At 46.8% G+C, this 13495-nt stretch overlaps 5 protein-coding genes across 5 annotated transcripts; 3 read left to right on the top strand and 2 right to left on the bottom strand.

The window, feature by feature from the left end:
- Positions 1-90: 90 nt before the first annotated feature.
- On the top strand, positions 91-2879 carry I302_103377 (uncharacterized protein; the record flags this gene model as incomplete). The annotated part of the gene is made up of 5 exons (XM_019188746.1): positions 91-128; positions 192-283; positions 351-469; positions 539-580; positions 660-2879. The coding sequence occupies 5 exons, from the start codon at positions 91-93 to the stop codon at positions 2877-2879; spliced, it is 2511 nt and encodes an 836-aa protein (XP_019048308.1).
- Positions 2880-3360: 481 nt separating this feature from the next.
- On the bottom strand, positions 3361-6814 carry I302_103378 (uncharacterized protein; the record flags this gene model as incomplete). The annotated part of the gene is made up of 6 exons (XM_019188747.1): positions 3361-3834; positions 3944-4249; positions 4376-5060; positions 5141-5220; positions 5274-6529; positions 6601-6814. 6 exons carry the CDS (start codon positions 6812-6814, stop codon positions 3361-3363), a joined length of 3015 nt encoding a protein of 1004 aa, XP_019048309.1.
- Positions 6815-7366: 552 nt separating this feature from the next.
- On the top strand, positions 7367-8900 carry I302_103379 (uncharacterized protein; the record flags this gene model as incomplete). Its single annotated transcript, XM_019188748.1, has 3 exons — positions 7367-7967; positions 8087-8230; positions 8371-8900. The coding sequence occupies 3 exons, from the start codon at positions 7367-7369 to the stop codon at positions 8898-8900; spliced, it is 1275 nt and encodes a 424-aa protein (XP_019048310.1).
- Positions 8901-9049: 149 nt separating this feature from the next.
- I302_103380 (uncharacterized protein) lies at positions 9050-10701 on the bottom strand (the record flags this gene model as incomplete). The annotated part of the gene is made up of 7 exons (XM_019188749.1): positions 9050-9420; positions 9511-9636; positions 9744-9925; positions 10018-10197; positions 10295-10348; positions 10404-10609; positions 10675-10701. The coding sequence occupies 7 exons, from the start codon at positions 10699-10701 to the stop codon at positions 9050-9052; spliced, it is 1146 nt and encodes a 381-aa protein (XP_019048311.1).
- A 446-nt stretch (positions 10702-11147) lies between these two features.
- Positions 11148-13295, top strand: I302_103381 (uncharacterized protein; the record flags this gene model as incomplete). The annotated part of the gene is made up of 8 exons (XM_019188750.1): positions 11148-11809; positions 11891-11958; positions 12041-12156; positions 12221-12239; positions 12310-12457; positions 12536-12770; positions 12862-13118; positions 13196-13295. 8 exons carry the CDS (start codon positions 11148-11150, stop codon positions 13293-13295), a joined length of 1605 nt encoding a protein of 534 aa, XP_019048312.1.
- Between the last annotated feature and the right edge of the window lie 200 nt (positions 13296-13495).

The raw sequence follows: 13495 nt of genomic DNA on the forward strand, positions 1-13495 counted from the left end.
CTCTTTCTGCGCATGTATGTACATCTCATCTCACGCAGGCGTTCTTTACCTCCATCATATATCGCATTCCCATATCCATGACACCGCAAGATGAGCTACCAACAAGGAGATGAAGACGAGAACGAAAGGTGAGCTCATCCCCAGCAGCGACCCAACGTTTGACCTCCCTGACCACCCACCCCACCCAAAAGGTTATTCGCCTTCCAGCGTCTACTTGACGGATCCCAGCATGCCTCTGATCCAGTCGTGGATCTACCTACATTAAGAAGGCTGTGTGAACGAGGTAAGCTGTCGATCGACAGAAACTGATCTCGAAGCCAAGCTTACCAAGTCAACACGGCGTATCATAGGTATACCAAACCATCCACCTCACCTCCGACCCCTAGCATATTCATTGTTGCTGGAGACGCTTCCTCCCGAAAAGAGGCTGTGGAGACCTACCTTGAGATCACAGAGGGAGAGGTACTATGTGGGTCTTTCGAGGGCTGTTGTAATTATGCTCGCAAGTCAGAGCTGACTGGGAGATTATGCTTGACAGAACCTCGTTAAAACGTTTATGGATGAGCTGGAGTCGCAACCGGTAAGTCTATCCATCACATGAGAATGGAAGTTAAGCAAGAGAGGCAGGAGCTGATGTTAAAGTTTTGGGATGCTCTCAGAGCTCATCCTCTTCACCACACGATGAACTCATACTGGACATATCTAAAGACCTCAAATCGTTAAAATCGTCCTTCTGGAGGAAAAGGACCAACCCCACTAGATCATCGCCTTTCAGACCTATCCAAAGCTCAGATCCAGATGATCAGCCTTCCCACCCTCGGCAGGTCCGCGATGTGGAAGATGAGGATGAGGATGAGGAAGTGCTATCAAGTGAATATCAACAGCCCATCTTATCCAGACGAGCGTTGTTCAAGAGGATAGACCTGTTAAATCAAATTCAACATAAAGGGGGATTCGGCAATTCAGGTTCATCCACACAACAGGATGCTCAGGATAAGAGAGGGAACAACACCGAAGCAAAGGAAGAAGAGGTAGAAGAAGAGATCATGTCACCCAAAATCACCTTATCCATCGATTCCACCCCCTCCGCACCGATCTTATCAAGATTAGATCCCATCAAACCTACTCCTCTAGATACGTCCTCGGCATCTTCACTCCAGCCCAACGCTATTGCCGTCGATCCCTCCGAGACCTCAGGGGGAAAACCAAATTCCCCTATAACGCTCCTATCGCCCAAACCACTTCCCAACAATTCTACCAGTCCATCTCTAGCTGGATATTCTGGATCCCTCTATCATCCAGAAACTAACCTGGAATCACTCACAAGGTTAATATACATATTCGTCCGTTCGAATCAACAGCTAGAATATCAAGTGAACTTTGTTGATCTCATATCGACTTTCTACCTTATCCATGCGGTGGGAGGAGGTTCAAGTAGGTCATTAGATTATATCGAGGAGAATACATTCTGGTTCATTTCCAGCTTTTTCAACGAGGTCGACCAATGTATCACCACCACTGAGGGAGTTCTGGAGAAATTGGCCAATAGGTTGAATTGGATCAACAAGCCATTATATGATATTCTCATTAGAGAGAGGAACTTGGATCTGAAGTTATTCGCTTACAGATGGTTCAACGGGTTGTTTTTACAGGATCTACCACTAGGTCAGATACCTAGATTAATGGATTTCATCATGGCTGAAAAGCTCGCTTCGCCTAACGAACAACCCAAGATTGACTTGATGGTGGATATAGGATTAGCGATGGTCTTGTTAGTTAAGGATTTATTGTTGGAAAAGCCCAAGTCGAAATCAGGCGGTAGGAGGAATGTGGGACTGTGGGAATCGCAAATTGAAGATGAGGATGAAGATGAGAATGTGCTATTTCTGAGAAGTCTAAAGATATTGAGGGAATATCCTATTAGATATGTAGGTGGGATTGGAGGTATACTTGAAATGACGAGTCAACTTAGGAGAGCAAGGTTGGATGCTGTGAAGAACGGTGAAAACATCGACATACCCCCGCCTATTTCGCACCCACCATCAAAGGTGGATAAACCTTCCGCCGGTGGTATGAAAGCTAGTTCATCTTGGTCGAAAGCCCTTGGATCGTTTTGGGGAAGTAGCACCACCAGCAAAGCACCTTACACACCTGAGAAGCGTAATGACAACACCGCTGAGCCATCGCAACCTCAGCCACTCAATCAGAACCAACCCTCTCACTCCCTCATCTCCACTCGAGAACGAAGCGATACCCTCGACTCCACCACATCTTCAATCCAAGAACGTCTCTCGGCCCTGACCACCGCCACTCCCCCCGCACATCTACGATCCTCCTCCTCCTCATCTTCCTCCCTTCCTCGACCATTACTGCTCTCCTCGTCCCTCTCGACTAGGAGATCAAGTAATGCGTCGGCTTCTGGAAGATTATCAATGCACCGCCGCGACTCAAGTTCAAGCGTAAGCGTAATTACCAATTCATCTTCCCCGGTCAGCTCAAGTAAACGAAATTCCTACGAGAGTTTGACCAATGGGACACTCAGTCCTCCACCGCATTTACGTTCACCACCCGCATTAGGTAATGGGATTGGGATTGGGGCAGCACCTGGAAGTCCGAATGGCCATGGGTTGTACAGGATAGGAAGTAGACAGAGATCGAGGAGTTCCTTGGGCGATGGGTCGCGATCGCCTCAGAAGGTGAATGTCGTGCAGAGGGATCTGAAGTATGGCGAACATCATACTCCTAATGGGGAGGGAGACGCAGAAGACCAGGAGTCAAGAGCTACTACGCCTAGACCATTCAGTTTACCTGTCTCTCGGTCTCGATCTCGGTCTAATTCGGGGGATGAGGGTGGGAATGGGGTCGATCAAGAGACTTGAGATGATGTTCTCGAGTGTGTGTGAGAGAGAGGAAGCGGGGTGAGGAAAGATGTCAATGATTTTTGAACTATGTCCGTCTTTTGCAGGAATTGAAATTCGGGATGTCACGAACTGTAAACGGGTATTGCAAATTGTATACATCGGTAATGATGATCATATAGGAAGAAAAATATCAGTCGGGCATAGCAGAGCCAGTGTTCGATGAATCGTACTTTCATGAAAACCTCAGTCCAAGACGGCAGTGAAAGCAAGATAAATAAACAGATCATTACATTCGTCAAGTCAAACAACTCATTAAGAAGTCAGCAATAAGCAGAAAAGGGAATCAATATAAACATATATCTGTATACCGTGCAATAGGTTCGTACGCTGTAAAACGATCTACTCGTATTGTGGTAATACAATCTTTACCAAAACAGACCCATCCACCTTTCAGCTCCAAGTGGAAGACATCAGAATTCCATTCCCTCAGCCTGTCCACCTATGAAGAGGAAACTACAAACTCTGCACCACTCTTCTCCGCCTCGCTAGCAACGGGGTTGACCTTCCCGGCATCTTCATCGGCACCACCATTTAGTGGCTTCTCGTTGATCCGTCCATCTGCATATAAGGCATCCCCGTTAATTTTGGGTAATGCTTGTTGGTGTTGTTGGGGTATCTCAGGTTGAGCCTTCTGTTGATAATGGGAGACTTGAGATATCCTCGATTCCGTTCGAGTAGGTTGATGTTGATGTGGTTCAGCTGGAACCGGCGGCAATTGCTGAGACTCAGATCGAGCAGGTGCGGGACTCGATACTTGATTTACCTCTCCGACAGGCTGTTCTTCCTCTTCAGCTCTTACGGGAGCTTCCAGTCCCATAGGTCTCAGCGATTTATCACCACCTCTCATCACTGATGATAAGAAGTTGAGGAACCTTTGACCGTAATTTATGGGGTCGATACATGAGATTGTGTGCTGTAAACATAGATATCAAAGTTAGCGGAAGATCGCATCCAACACAGGTGAATTGGCCCTGAGTGCCTAGACAATAAGAACGGAAAATGTCAAAAAGCGAAAAACCCACCCGATCCTCAGTCATAGATTTCCAGAAATGTTCAATCTTCTTCAGCGAGTTATACGGCGTGCAAATATCGATGATACCCAGATAATATATCACATCCATATTCTGATTGGCCTCGTCCGTCGCTCGCAGACCACCTTCATCTTGGTAGAATAAGAAATGTCTTCGGTCGGCTGAATCTGACGAGGGGAGTTGGGAAGTGACGTCGAGCATCTTTGGATCGGAGCGTCGGACGGCTTTGCGGACGTTGGAAGCTTCGTTGGAGGGTTTGATGGCTGATGGTTTACGTCGGGGAGGAGGTACTTCGGGCTGTATATACGCAACCTCATCAGTATTATCCACGACGACAGATCACTCGTATACCCAATATGGCGGTTGGCCTCCCAGTAGATAAAAATGGGGAGGACGTGACACCCGAGAATGACCCAAACTCACATGGAACATCTGCAATTGGTTCTCCCTCAGATTATCCCTATTCCCCCTCTCCATATTATGTATCCCAACCAACAAACTATAATCCATAACCTTAACTCTCTTCAAAAACTCCATATCTCTCCTAAGCTGTTCCGACAACAGTGCCCTCTTTTCAGGACCCAACTCCAACGTTCGTCCTCTGTTCACCCAGTTCTTGTCTTTCAGGACAGCCTTGGGATTGGTCCGAGCTTTTTCTTCAGGGTACTCTCGTCCAAAGGCAGAACCCTTCAGATCATAGGTTTCGTGAATATCTCGATGCGGGGGGAAAAGGTTATTCATAATTACGAAATGTATCTTCCTACCTCTAGGTAACTTCACTCGATGTAAGCCGTAAAACCTCGACAGAAGGGTATGCGGATTAGTCTTGATATGTTGATGATAATCTTTCAAGATGGATCTCAAAAACTTATGTTCGGCGTGCGAGATAGTCTTGATGATAAATCGATAATCTCTCGAGAAGTAGAAGAATGATCCCGATTTTCCTGGTGAGCCCAGCTCGGACAAGATGTATTTTGCGGTGAGGGATAGGAGATAGTCCGCTGGATCGAGGTGGAAGTGCTCGTCTCGCAAGTCACGGAATATCCAGGGGGCGTAATCTTTGAATTTGAAATCGTATCTCGCTGATGGCGTAAGTTCGTTACCAACACTGTAGAGCAGCAAGTTATCATCAGTCGCCCATTTGCTTTTTCACCGCGATTCCATTTGGCATGGCATGATTTGACTCACATGTCAAACGAGAACTTGTGTCTTGCCACATAATCGTCATCCGTCAAAGCTCGTTTTATCTTTGCTTGACAACGGGATACCTACTCAAACACATCAGCACCTCCAATCAGTCAATGGATTGAAATTTACTCACTCCTATACGGATACCAGTAAGCATATTGTACATCAAGACGTAGTTCACATGATCTTCTCCTATCAAGTTCCCAACAAGTACCTTCGCTTCTTGTTCTTTAGGTTTCTCCTCTGACCTCGCTTTAGGTAATGGCGGTTGTTGTGGTTGTGGTTGCACTTCATTATCCTGAACATCCGCAGCAGGAGCAATAGCAGGCGCACCGCTCCCACTCTGAGCACTTGCTTTTTTCTGTCTCCTCTCGAATCTCTGTTGCCTGAGTAATTCCGTTTGTGCAAGTATATCAGAGGCCAAAGCAGCACCCTCCAAGCCGGGTATGGGCGTCATGGAGTTCTGAGGTAGCGGCGAAGGGGAGAAATGAGAGTGCGAGTGAGGAAGAGGTGATCGAGGCGACGAAGGGGTGATGGGTGATGGGTTCGTACTTCTTCTAGTAGGCCTAGGAGCACTCAATATACTTCCCTCACTACCCCGTCGTTCCTGGTCCATCGGTAAATCAGGCAAGTTCTTGGATAGTCCTAATCCGACATTCCCATGCGAAGTGGAACTTTCAGGTTGATCCCTTTGCGGAGCCAATCTACCAGATCTAACGACGGTTAACGAACCCGCTCTGCTAGACGTTGCTGATCCACTTGATACCCTCCTCGTAGCGGACAATACGGGCGGTGCAAGGGAGGTAGGTGATCCGCCGAGATCAATTGGCTCAGTCGTGAATGTGTGTGCAATTGATGGACTGTCGGTAGGAGGGGGTATGCTATCGCTGTGGGAAGGTACCTCGTCAACAGGTGAAAGTAAAGTTTCATCTTGATGCAGATGATCGTGATGATGATCGACCGTATCTGTAGTTTCCGATGCGAAGACCGAAGTGTTGTCCAAATCGCCATTCTCACTCAGAGGTGGGCTTGGCGGTGGACCCTGCATGACGGGTGATCTGCCTCCAGTGGCTGTCGTTGATATAGGATCATTGGAATCCCTTTTAAACACACTACTAATCTTCTTGATCACCTTTCTATGCGTACCCTCAGGTGTATGCGATGTGACTTCTACCGTGGTGGGTGTGACTTTTGTTATATGTACTGGGGCTGTTATGGAGTCGCTGTCATTGTTGGATGAGGGGAAATACTGTTGTTGTGATTCATCAGAATGAGGGTGCGGGTCGGTGGTCAGGGCTTGTAAATGCGGTGGTAAGGGTGGTAAAGGGGATGTAGAGTTTGGGTGGGATAGGAGATGGAATGGGTTGATCCTGGGTGATGATGAGCCATCTGATGTAGTGCATAAGATCAGTGAGTAGCCTTGATTGATGGATGCTGGAGGATGCATAGCAGACACTCACTGATTTTGACAGCTTCGAACTGACTGTTATCGTCATTCATCTCTCCATCAACATAATTGCTGTGAACCTGAGCCCCCCTTTCCCTTATTCTGGCATCTTTCGAACCTTCAGCGGCTGGTTGTGCTATATGGCTGGTGAATGCTGCTTTGGGTCGGGAGAGGGGATGAAGAGGGTCGTACGGTGTAGATGCTGTTGCAGTAGCAGTTTCCGCCATCTGTTAATGTATATGCTGTGGTTCGGTCGTTGGTGAGGACGTGAAAATTGTTTGATGTAAAAGGTTGCAAGTGGGAGGCTGAGTGTGTTATGTGGTAGTATGGTCGGGGGCCGAGTACGCAAAGGGAATAGATGTTTCAGCCTGGGAAGCGGAGTATGAATACTTTTGGAAGGTGGATTTATGGGTGTATTTCGATACAGATGCTGATGAGATGGGAGTGATCAAGATGAAGATGGTGGCGAGGATGTCGAGATGGGATGTTATGTATGTATGATGACACTGTGATATGATATGCTATGAGATGTAAGGTGTAAGAAGAGTTGAGATGATATATGCTGTGTCGTGTGGATGGACTGTGTTGAGGTTGTTTTGGTCGTCAAGGATCATTTAAAGTTTTGTTACTACATAAATTTGATTCCGTCATCCGTCCAGCTTATACCGTCATAGTGTGCTAGCTCGCAGCAATAGAACATCATTCCAGATTTATCGATTCATCATCATCATCATCACATTGTATATTCCATAACCATCATCCCAAAAAGACATGTAAAAATGTCTACCTCAAAATCATCATCATCCCTCCTCAAATCCATTCCAAGCATAACACACCTCTCTCAAAGATCTATCCTAGAAATATCCGGGCCTGACTCGCCCAAATTCCTCAAAGGACTAAGCTGTAAAGATGTCGACGTCTTGGGAGGGGGGTACAGCGGCTTCCTCAATGCATCAGGTAGGATACTACACACATCATTCATATTTCCCACTACAAGAAAAACAACAACGAAGAATGGGGTGGTGAAAGAGGAGAAAAGTTATTTGATATCCCATGAATCCCCCGAAGGACATCCAGCACCATTACAAGATGTTTTACCTCCCTTCAAGCTTAGAGCCAAAGTGCGGATCAAGGATGTCTCGGACCAGTGGGATTTGTACTCTGCTTATGCCAGTACCAGTGGAAAGGGGAAGGGGAAAAGACCAATGAGGAATTGGAAGTTTGGGAGTGGGGGTGCAGCGGAGTCTCAGTGGTCTTGGGAGAATGGCGAGGTAGCTGATCTGGGTTTGGGAGAGGGGGAGATTGGGTGTTGGGATTTGAGGGGTGGGTGGGGTGAAGAGGGGATGGGTAGGCAGGTGTTGGTGCCGAGGGGGGATAAGCGTGAGTATGCTTTCTACATTTAGACAGAACAATCTTTCATACTAGATTGAAGTCACGGCGACAAACATTATCTGTGAAGGACTATGAGATCAAAGCTGATTTCCTCCACTGGTCAATAGCTTCCCTCACCTCATCCCACGACCTAACCTCCACAGAGCAGTATCATCTCCGCCGGATGATACTGGGTATCCCAGAGGGTCCAAACGAGATCATACCAGGTCAAGCCCTCCCATTAGAAAGCTGTATGGATCTACATGGAGGAGGTAAGTGTCATCCGTCTCCTCAATATCCAACTTCCAACTTTCCAACCTATCCTTTAACATATCCCATCGCAGCACTTATATCCGAACAAGCTATATTATACATCACACTTTCATACTGATATCTTTAATTGGATCCACAGTCGATTTCAGAAAAGGATGTTACCTGGGCCAGGAGTTGACGGTCCGAACCTATCACACGGGAGCTACACGTAAACGTATCCTACCTATACGTCTACTTCCCTTGAACCAAACCCAATCAATAGGAGAATACCTCTCCTCCCCCTCTCCCTCCCCGGCGCAGATACCCAACGATCTATCAGGGGAAGGATTGGAAATTACATATACGCCATCTTCGTCTTCCGCTTCCAAGAAATCACGATCAGCAGGGAAGATCCTGTCCCTCCATTCAAGCACGAATACTAATGTAGGAGACATCGGTCTGGGATTAGGTCTAGTGAGAATAGAATTCGCCGAAAGGTCCTGCTGGTCAGATAATTTCCAGGATCAGGTTCAGAAACAGGGTATCAAGGATTGGTATGAGAATGGGGAGAATCACAGGTTGACTACGCAGATTGGCGATCGGGCTTATGGAGTGTATGTGGATAAAGGCGAGGCATATTCGGAGGCTTTGAGGGTACTGGCCGAGAAAGAGCAGTCAGGTAAAGTATAATGTATACAGACGAATAGATTATACAAATGCATATAAGTATAGTATAAACATGACGTATCATCCTTATCAAACAGTCCTTTGACCCTCGCTCAAAATACACCCTTCGTCTCCCAATCGATCATCATGTATACACAACAGCCCAACCAACCCTACAAATCAGCAAAGAAATCCGCATTCTCCTGCTCCTGTCCCCCTCTGCCCAGATCGCCTAACCCGCCTTTCCCCTTCTTCTTCTTCTTCTTTTGCTTCTCCTGCTCCACTTCCATCTCTTCGTCGGAATCCGAATCCTCCTCGCCCTCTCCCTGCTCCTCTTCGTCTCCTTCCACTTCTTCAGCACCATCTTCATCCATCTCTTCGTCGTCGTCTTCGCCATCACCCTCGCCATCGGAATCTTCGAACAGATCCGATACGTCCGTCAATTTCAGGCACTCGTCATGACTGACACTTCCTAGCCATTTGGAATTTCGATCTAATTTGATTCGTTCGATTGGGTATTCTTCATGCGAAGCTATCACTCCCACTACGAGCGACAAAATGAGATATCAATCAGCAGATTGTTCAATGTGTAGCTGTGATTTACGAATTGGGAATAAGAGAAGAAATAGCTCACAGAACTTGTGTGGTAATACCTGTAATACCCTTATCATACCATCCTCAGACCCAGTAGCTATTACATCAGGAGTCAAAGCTACGATAGCGTCGATAGAAGCTGGATGCCCAGGTATACGATCGACCGCTGTCCATTACAAATAGTCTTAGCAACCACCACCCAAACGCATCTCATTCTCTCAAAACGCCTTTCCATGAGTTGGTTCTGTGGTAGGAGTAGGAGCGCAAACTCACAATCGCCCCATCCCAATTTCCTATTCCAAATCGACAATATACCCAGCCCACTGCCCACTATAGCTTTCTGTCCTCCTTTTATCTGAACTATGGATAACAGCTCGTCCTCCTGGTCTGCTGAGACAGATAGAGGTTGGGGTTTGTTCGATCGGATATCTATGACTGATAGATGGCCATCTCCACTGGACAATCGAAACAAAAGGAGACAGTCATCAGTATGTAGTTTGACTTTGGGAGAGATGCACATGATTGTATAGGTTGAAAGTGTACTCACGAAGTGGACACCAGCTGCCTCTTATCGTCGAAATAGGTAAAATCAGATATATAGTCGAAATGCTGATTATACTCTCTTATCACATCTGGTTTTCTGGGATCCCAAAGTTTGATTATCCCATCATCGTCTCCTGAAGCTATGAGGTTCTCGTTGACACAGAATACTCGGTTGATTGGGACGCTACATTATGGTTGAAATGATCAGCAAACATCATCACAAGCAAAAAAGATCCAAGGGAATCGAGCCGGCTAGAGCTCGGGGATTCTCAAACACTCACTCATGCGCTTTCTCATGCTCTCGTACAATCGTACCCATCTCAGTCGTCAGCTGACTATACTCACTCATCAGCTATAATCCATGGTCTTACTCGGATATAGCAAACTCACAACAACGTCCCGCTCTTCCCACCCATCCAAATATGTTTCCCGCCCTCCTCAACCGTTATGGCCCTCGCAGTCCTCTTGGAAGGTCTTACAGACCATGAAGAGGAGGTCGAACCATCTTCGTCGTCGTATCTCCACGCTTTCACCTCGCCCGTAAGGAGGGACGAGAAGATCACCGATTCATTGGGATGGAATGCGAGATCGAAGGGCTAAGATAGTGATGAGTTATGAATCTAAGCTCGTGGTTCTGTCCGATATGGGAGATGTAGCTCACTTGGTTTCGGAGTTTGATATCTGGCATGTTCCCTGGTCCTGGTTTGTCTGACTCTGTTGTGTCGCACCTTGGTATTCGTTGATCGTAAATGTAAGAAAAAGGTCAGTTACTGACAACTAAAAATCAACAATACACCTATCCAGGAGGTCGCGGAGATACCCACTCATCTCCGCTCTCTATCGGCGATGTCCACCACTATCCTCACATCGCGTCTCGCTCCGAGTTTGAGGTTTATAGGCCAACTACAAAAGGATGAATTCAACTTCAACTGTGCATTCGTATTCACACTCATATTCTCGCAGACTACCTTGCATCGCATCAAGAGGCCTTTCGACAAACACCCCTTTCCACACCCCTCTTACCTTCCAGAACCATCCAGTACATCGACAAACTCCTTTCCTTGCAAAAAAAAACCACAAGAAAAAACCGCTTCAACGGCAAGCCCACCTACAACCTCAGCACCACCCCCCACCATGTCCAAACGCGACCTCCCCCTCCTAACCCGCCCAGAGATAGCTCAGCGCATCTGCTCAGGCCAACAGCTCATCATCCTCCATTCAGAGGTCATAAATGTGACTTCCTGGTCCCCCTTCCACCCTGGAGGGGCTCTAGCCCTCCTACATTTCGTAGGACGAGATGCCTCCGACGAGATAGAGGCGTACCATTGTGATGCGACTCTCGAAAGGATGAAGAAGTACGTTGTCGGCAGGGTAGAACTGGATGAGAAGGGGTGGAAACCACTCACACCGCCTATAGCCTTGGGTCTCATCAGACATCCCAATGGAATCAAGAACAATTGGGTAAAGGAGGGTGCAGTAACGCTGGGATCAAGTATCTTGAATGTACCTATCACGCTGAACGACGAGAAGGCACCTATACCTACTTCCTTACCTAGTGATACTCAGCTGAGGGAGACGAATCCCAAGATATATACCCTCTCTCCTGAGGAGATTGAGCCTCCCACGTCGGAGCTGGATAGGGAGATAGAGTATAAACGATCAAGGGCTTTCCAGGAGCTGAAGAGGAGGATAGTCGATGCTGGGCTGTTTAGGCCTTCGGGGTTGCTTTATGGGTATGAGACTGAGGTGGTCAGGTATTTGCTTTTGGCTGCAGGAGCTTGGGGTCTGTTCTTCTAGTAAGTCGTTTCTCCTGAGAATCGGCACTGCAGTATGTAGGTAGAGAAGGGCGTATGTACTGATTGAGCTGGTAAATATAGTACGAACGGGTGGATAGGTCAAATGACTTCTGCTTTATGCCTTGGTTTGCTATTCCAGCAACTAGCTTGTAAGTGAAAGATCAAATTTGTGGTTACCACCATAAACGCACTTGATGGGAGTTATGGCTGATAGTGTGGGTAATATCGTAGTCGTCGTGCACGATGCCGGTCATAAAGGCATAACGACCGATTACTTCAAGGATAGGATGATAGGTATGACGGTGGCTAGTTGGATTGGTGGCTTGAGTGTGGGCTGGTGGTGTGACGTGAGCTGTGATTCTTACGGTGCATGCGAGGATTCAGCTCACATAGTCATCCTTTGCCATGTAGAACCACAATATCCATCATCGTGAGTTAATTCGTCAAGAGAGAAATGTTCATGACGATCTTTCCGCTTATATCATATTTCACCTCCTCAGTCGTCACAAACCACCCAGAACATGATCCAGATATCCAACATATTCCTTTCTTCGCCATCTCCAAAGACTTTTTCGGTTCCTTATGGTCTACATACTATAAGCGAGTTATGGCTCTTGATGGGTTCTCGAAAGTTATGATTAGCGTTCAGTGAGTTTCTATCCCTTTCTTTCTCAAGCCCATTCAACGAGCAACGCGGAAGATCTGATCTCTCCGTGAATATCACAGACACAAGCTATACTACATCGTCCTCTCACTAGCCCGATTCAACCTCTACGCAAACTCGTATATGTACCTACTCGGACCCAAACCCAAGCGAGATAACTTTTGGAGATACGAAATTGCCGGTATTGCCTTCTACTGGTTCTACTACCTATCAATGCTGAAAAGTCTACCAAGTTGGCAAATGAGGTTGGGTTATCTACTCGTCAGCCATATTGCCGCTAGTCCAGTCCATGTTCAGGTGAGCAATATTTCTCCTCTTATGCCTGCTACACAGGACAATCAGTGAAGAGGTGTGCAAACTAATAAACCTATCTTTGAATCGATCGCAGATCGTCCTATCCCACTTTGCATGTTCCACCGAAGATCTCGGACCCACCGAATCCTTCCCCTCTCGTCAACTACGAACAACGATGGACGTGATTTGTTCACCCAATATCGAATTCATACATGGTGGATTACATCTCCAAGTGACCCACCACCTGTTTCCCAGATTACCTAGACATAATTTACGTTCTGCGAGCTTGCTGGTCAAGCAGTATTGTGAGGAGCAGGATATGGTTTACAAGGAGTATGGGTGGATGGATGGGTGAGCATTCACGATTTGCTCCCTAGTGGACGGATAGGATAAGGTATGGTGCTGATGGCTTGAATTTCTGCTTTTAGGAATAAACAGGTATTATCGGTGTTGAAAGATGTGGCTAATCAATTGGAGTTGTTGAAGAAGGTGGCAGATGGTGAGATACAGGAGAGGATGATGAAATAGAGATAAATATAGAATCACGTTGATGACGGACACTTCATGAGGTAATCCTCCAATGGATATGCTCTCACGATATGCTGCTGGTCATGCATATTTATTTGCTTGTACAGCTCGACGCAAGGGGCTGGGTACTACCTCTGATGACATTTATGATGATCGCGTAGTAGCATTTTCGGAAGCAAGGTCACGGGTAAGATACGTAT

The sequence above is a fragment of the Kwoniella bestiolae genome, chromosome 2 (genome assembly GCF_000512585.2).
Source record: "Kwoniella bestiolae CBS 10118 chromosome 2, complete sequence".
NCBI lineage: Eukaryota > Fungi > Basidiomycota > Tremellomycetes > Tremellales > Cryptococcaceae > Kwoniella > Kwoniella bestiolae.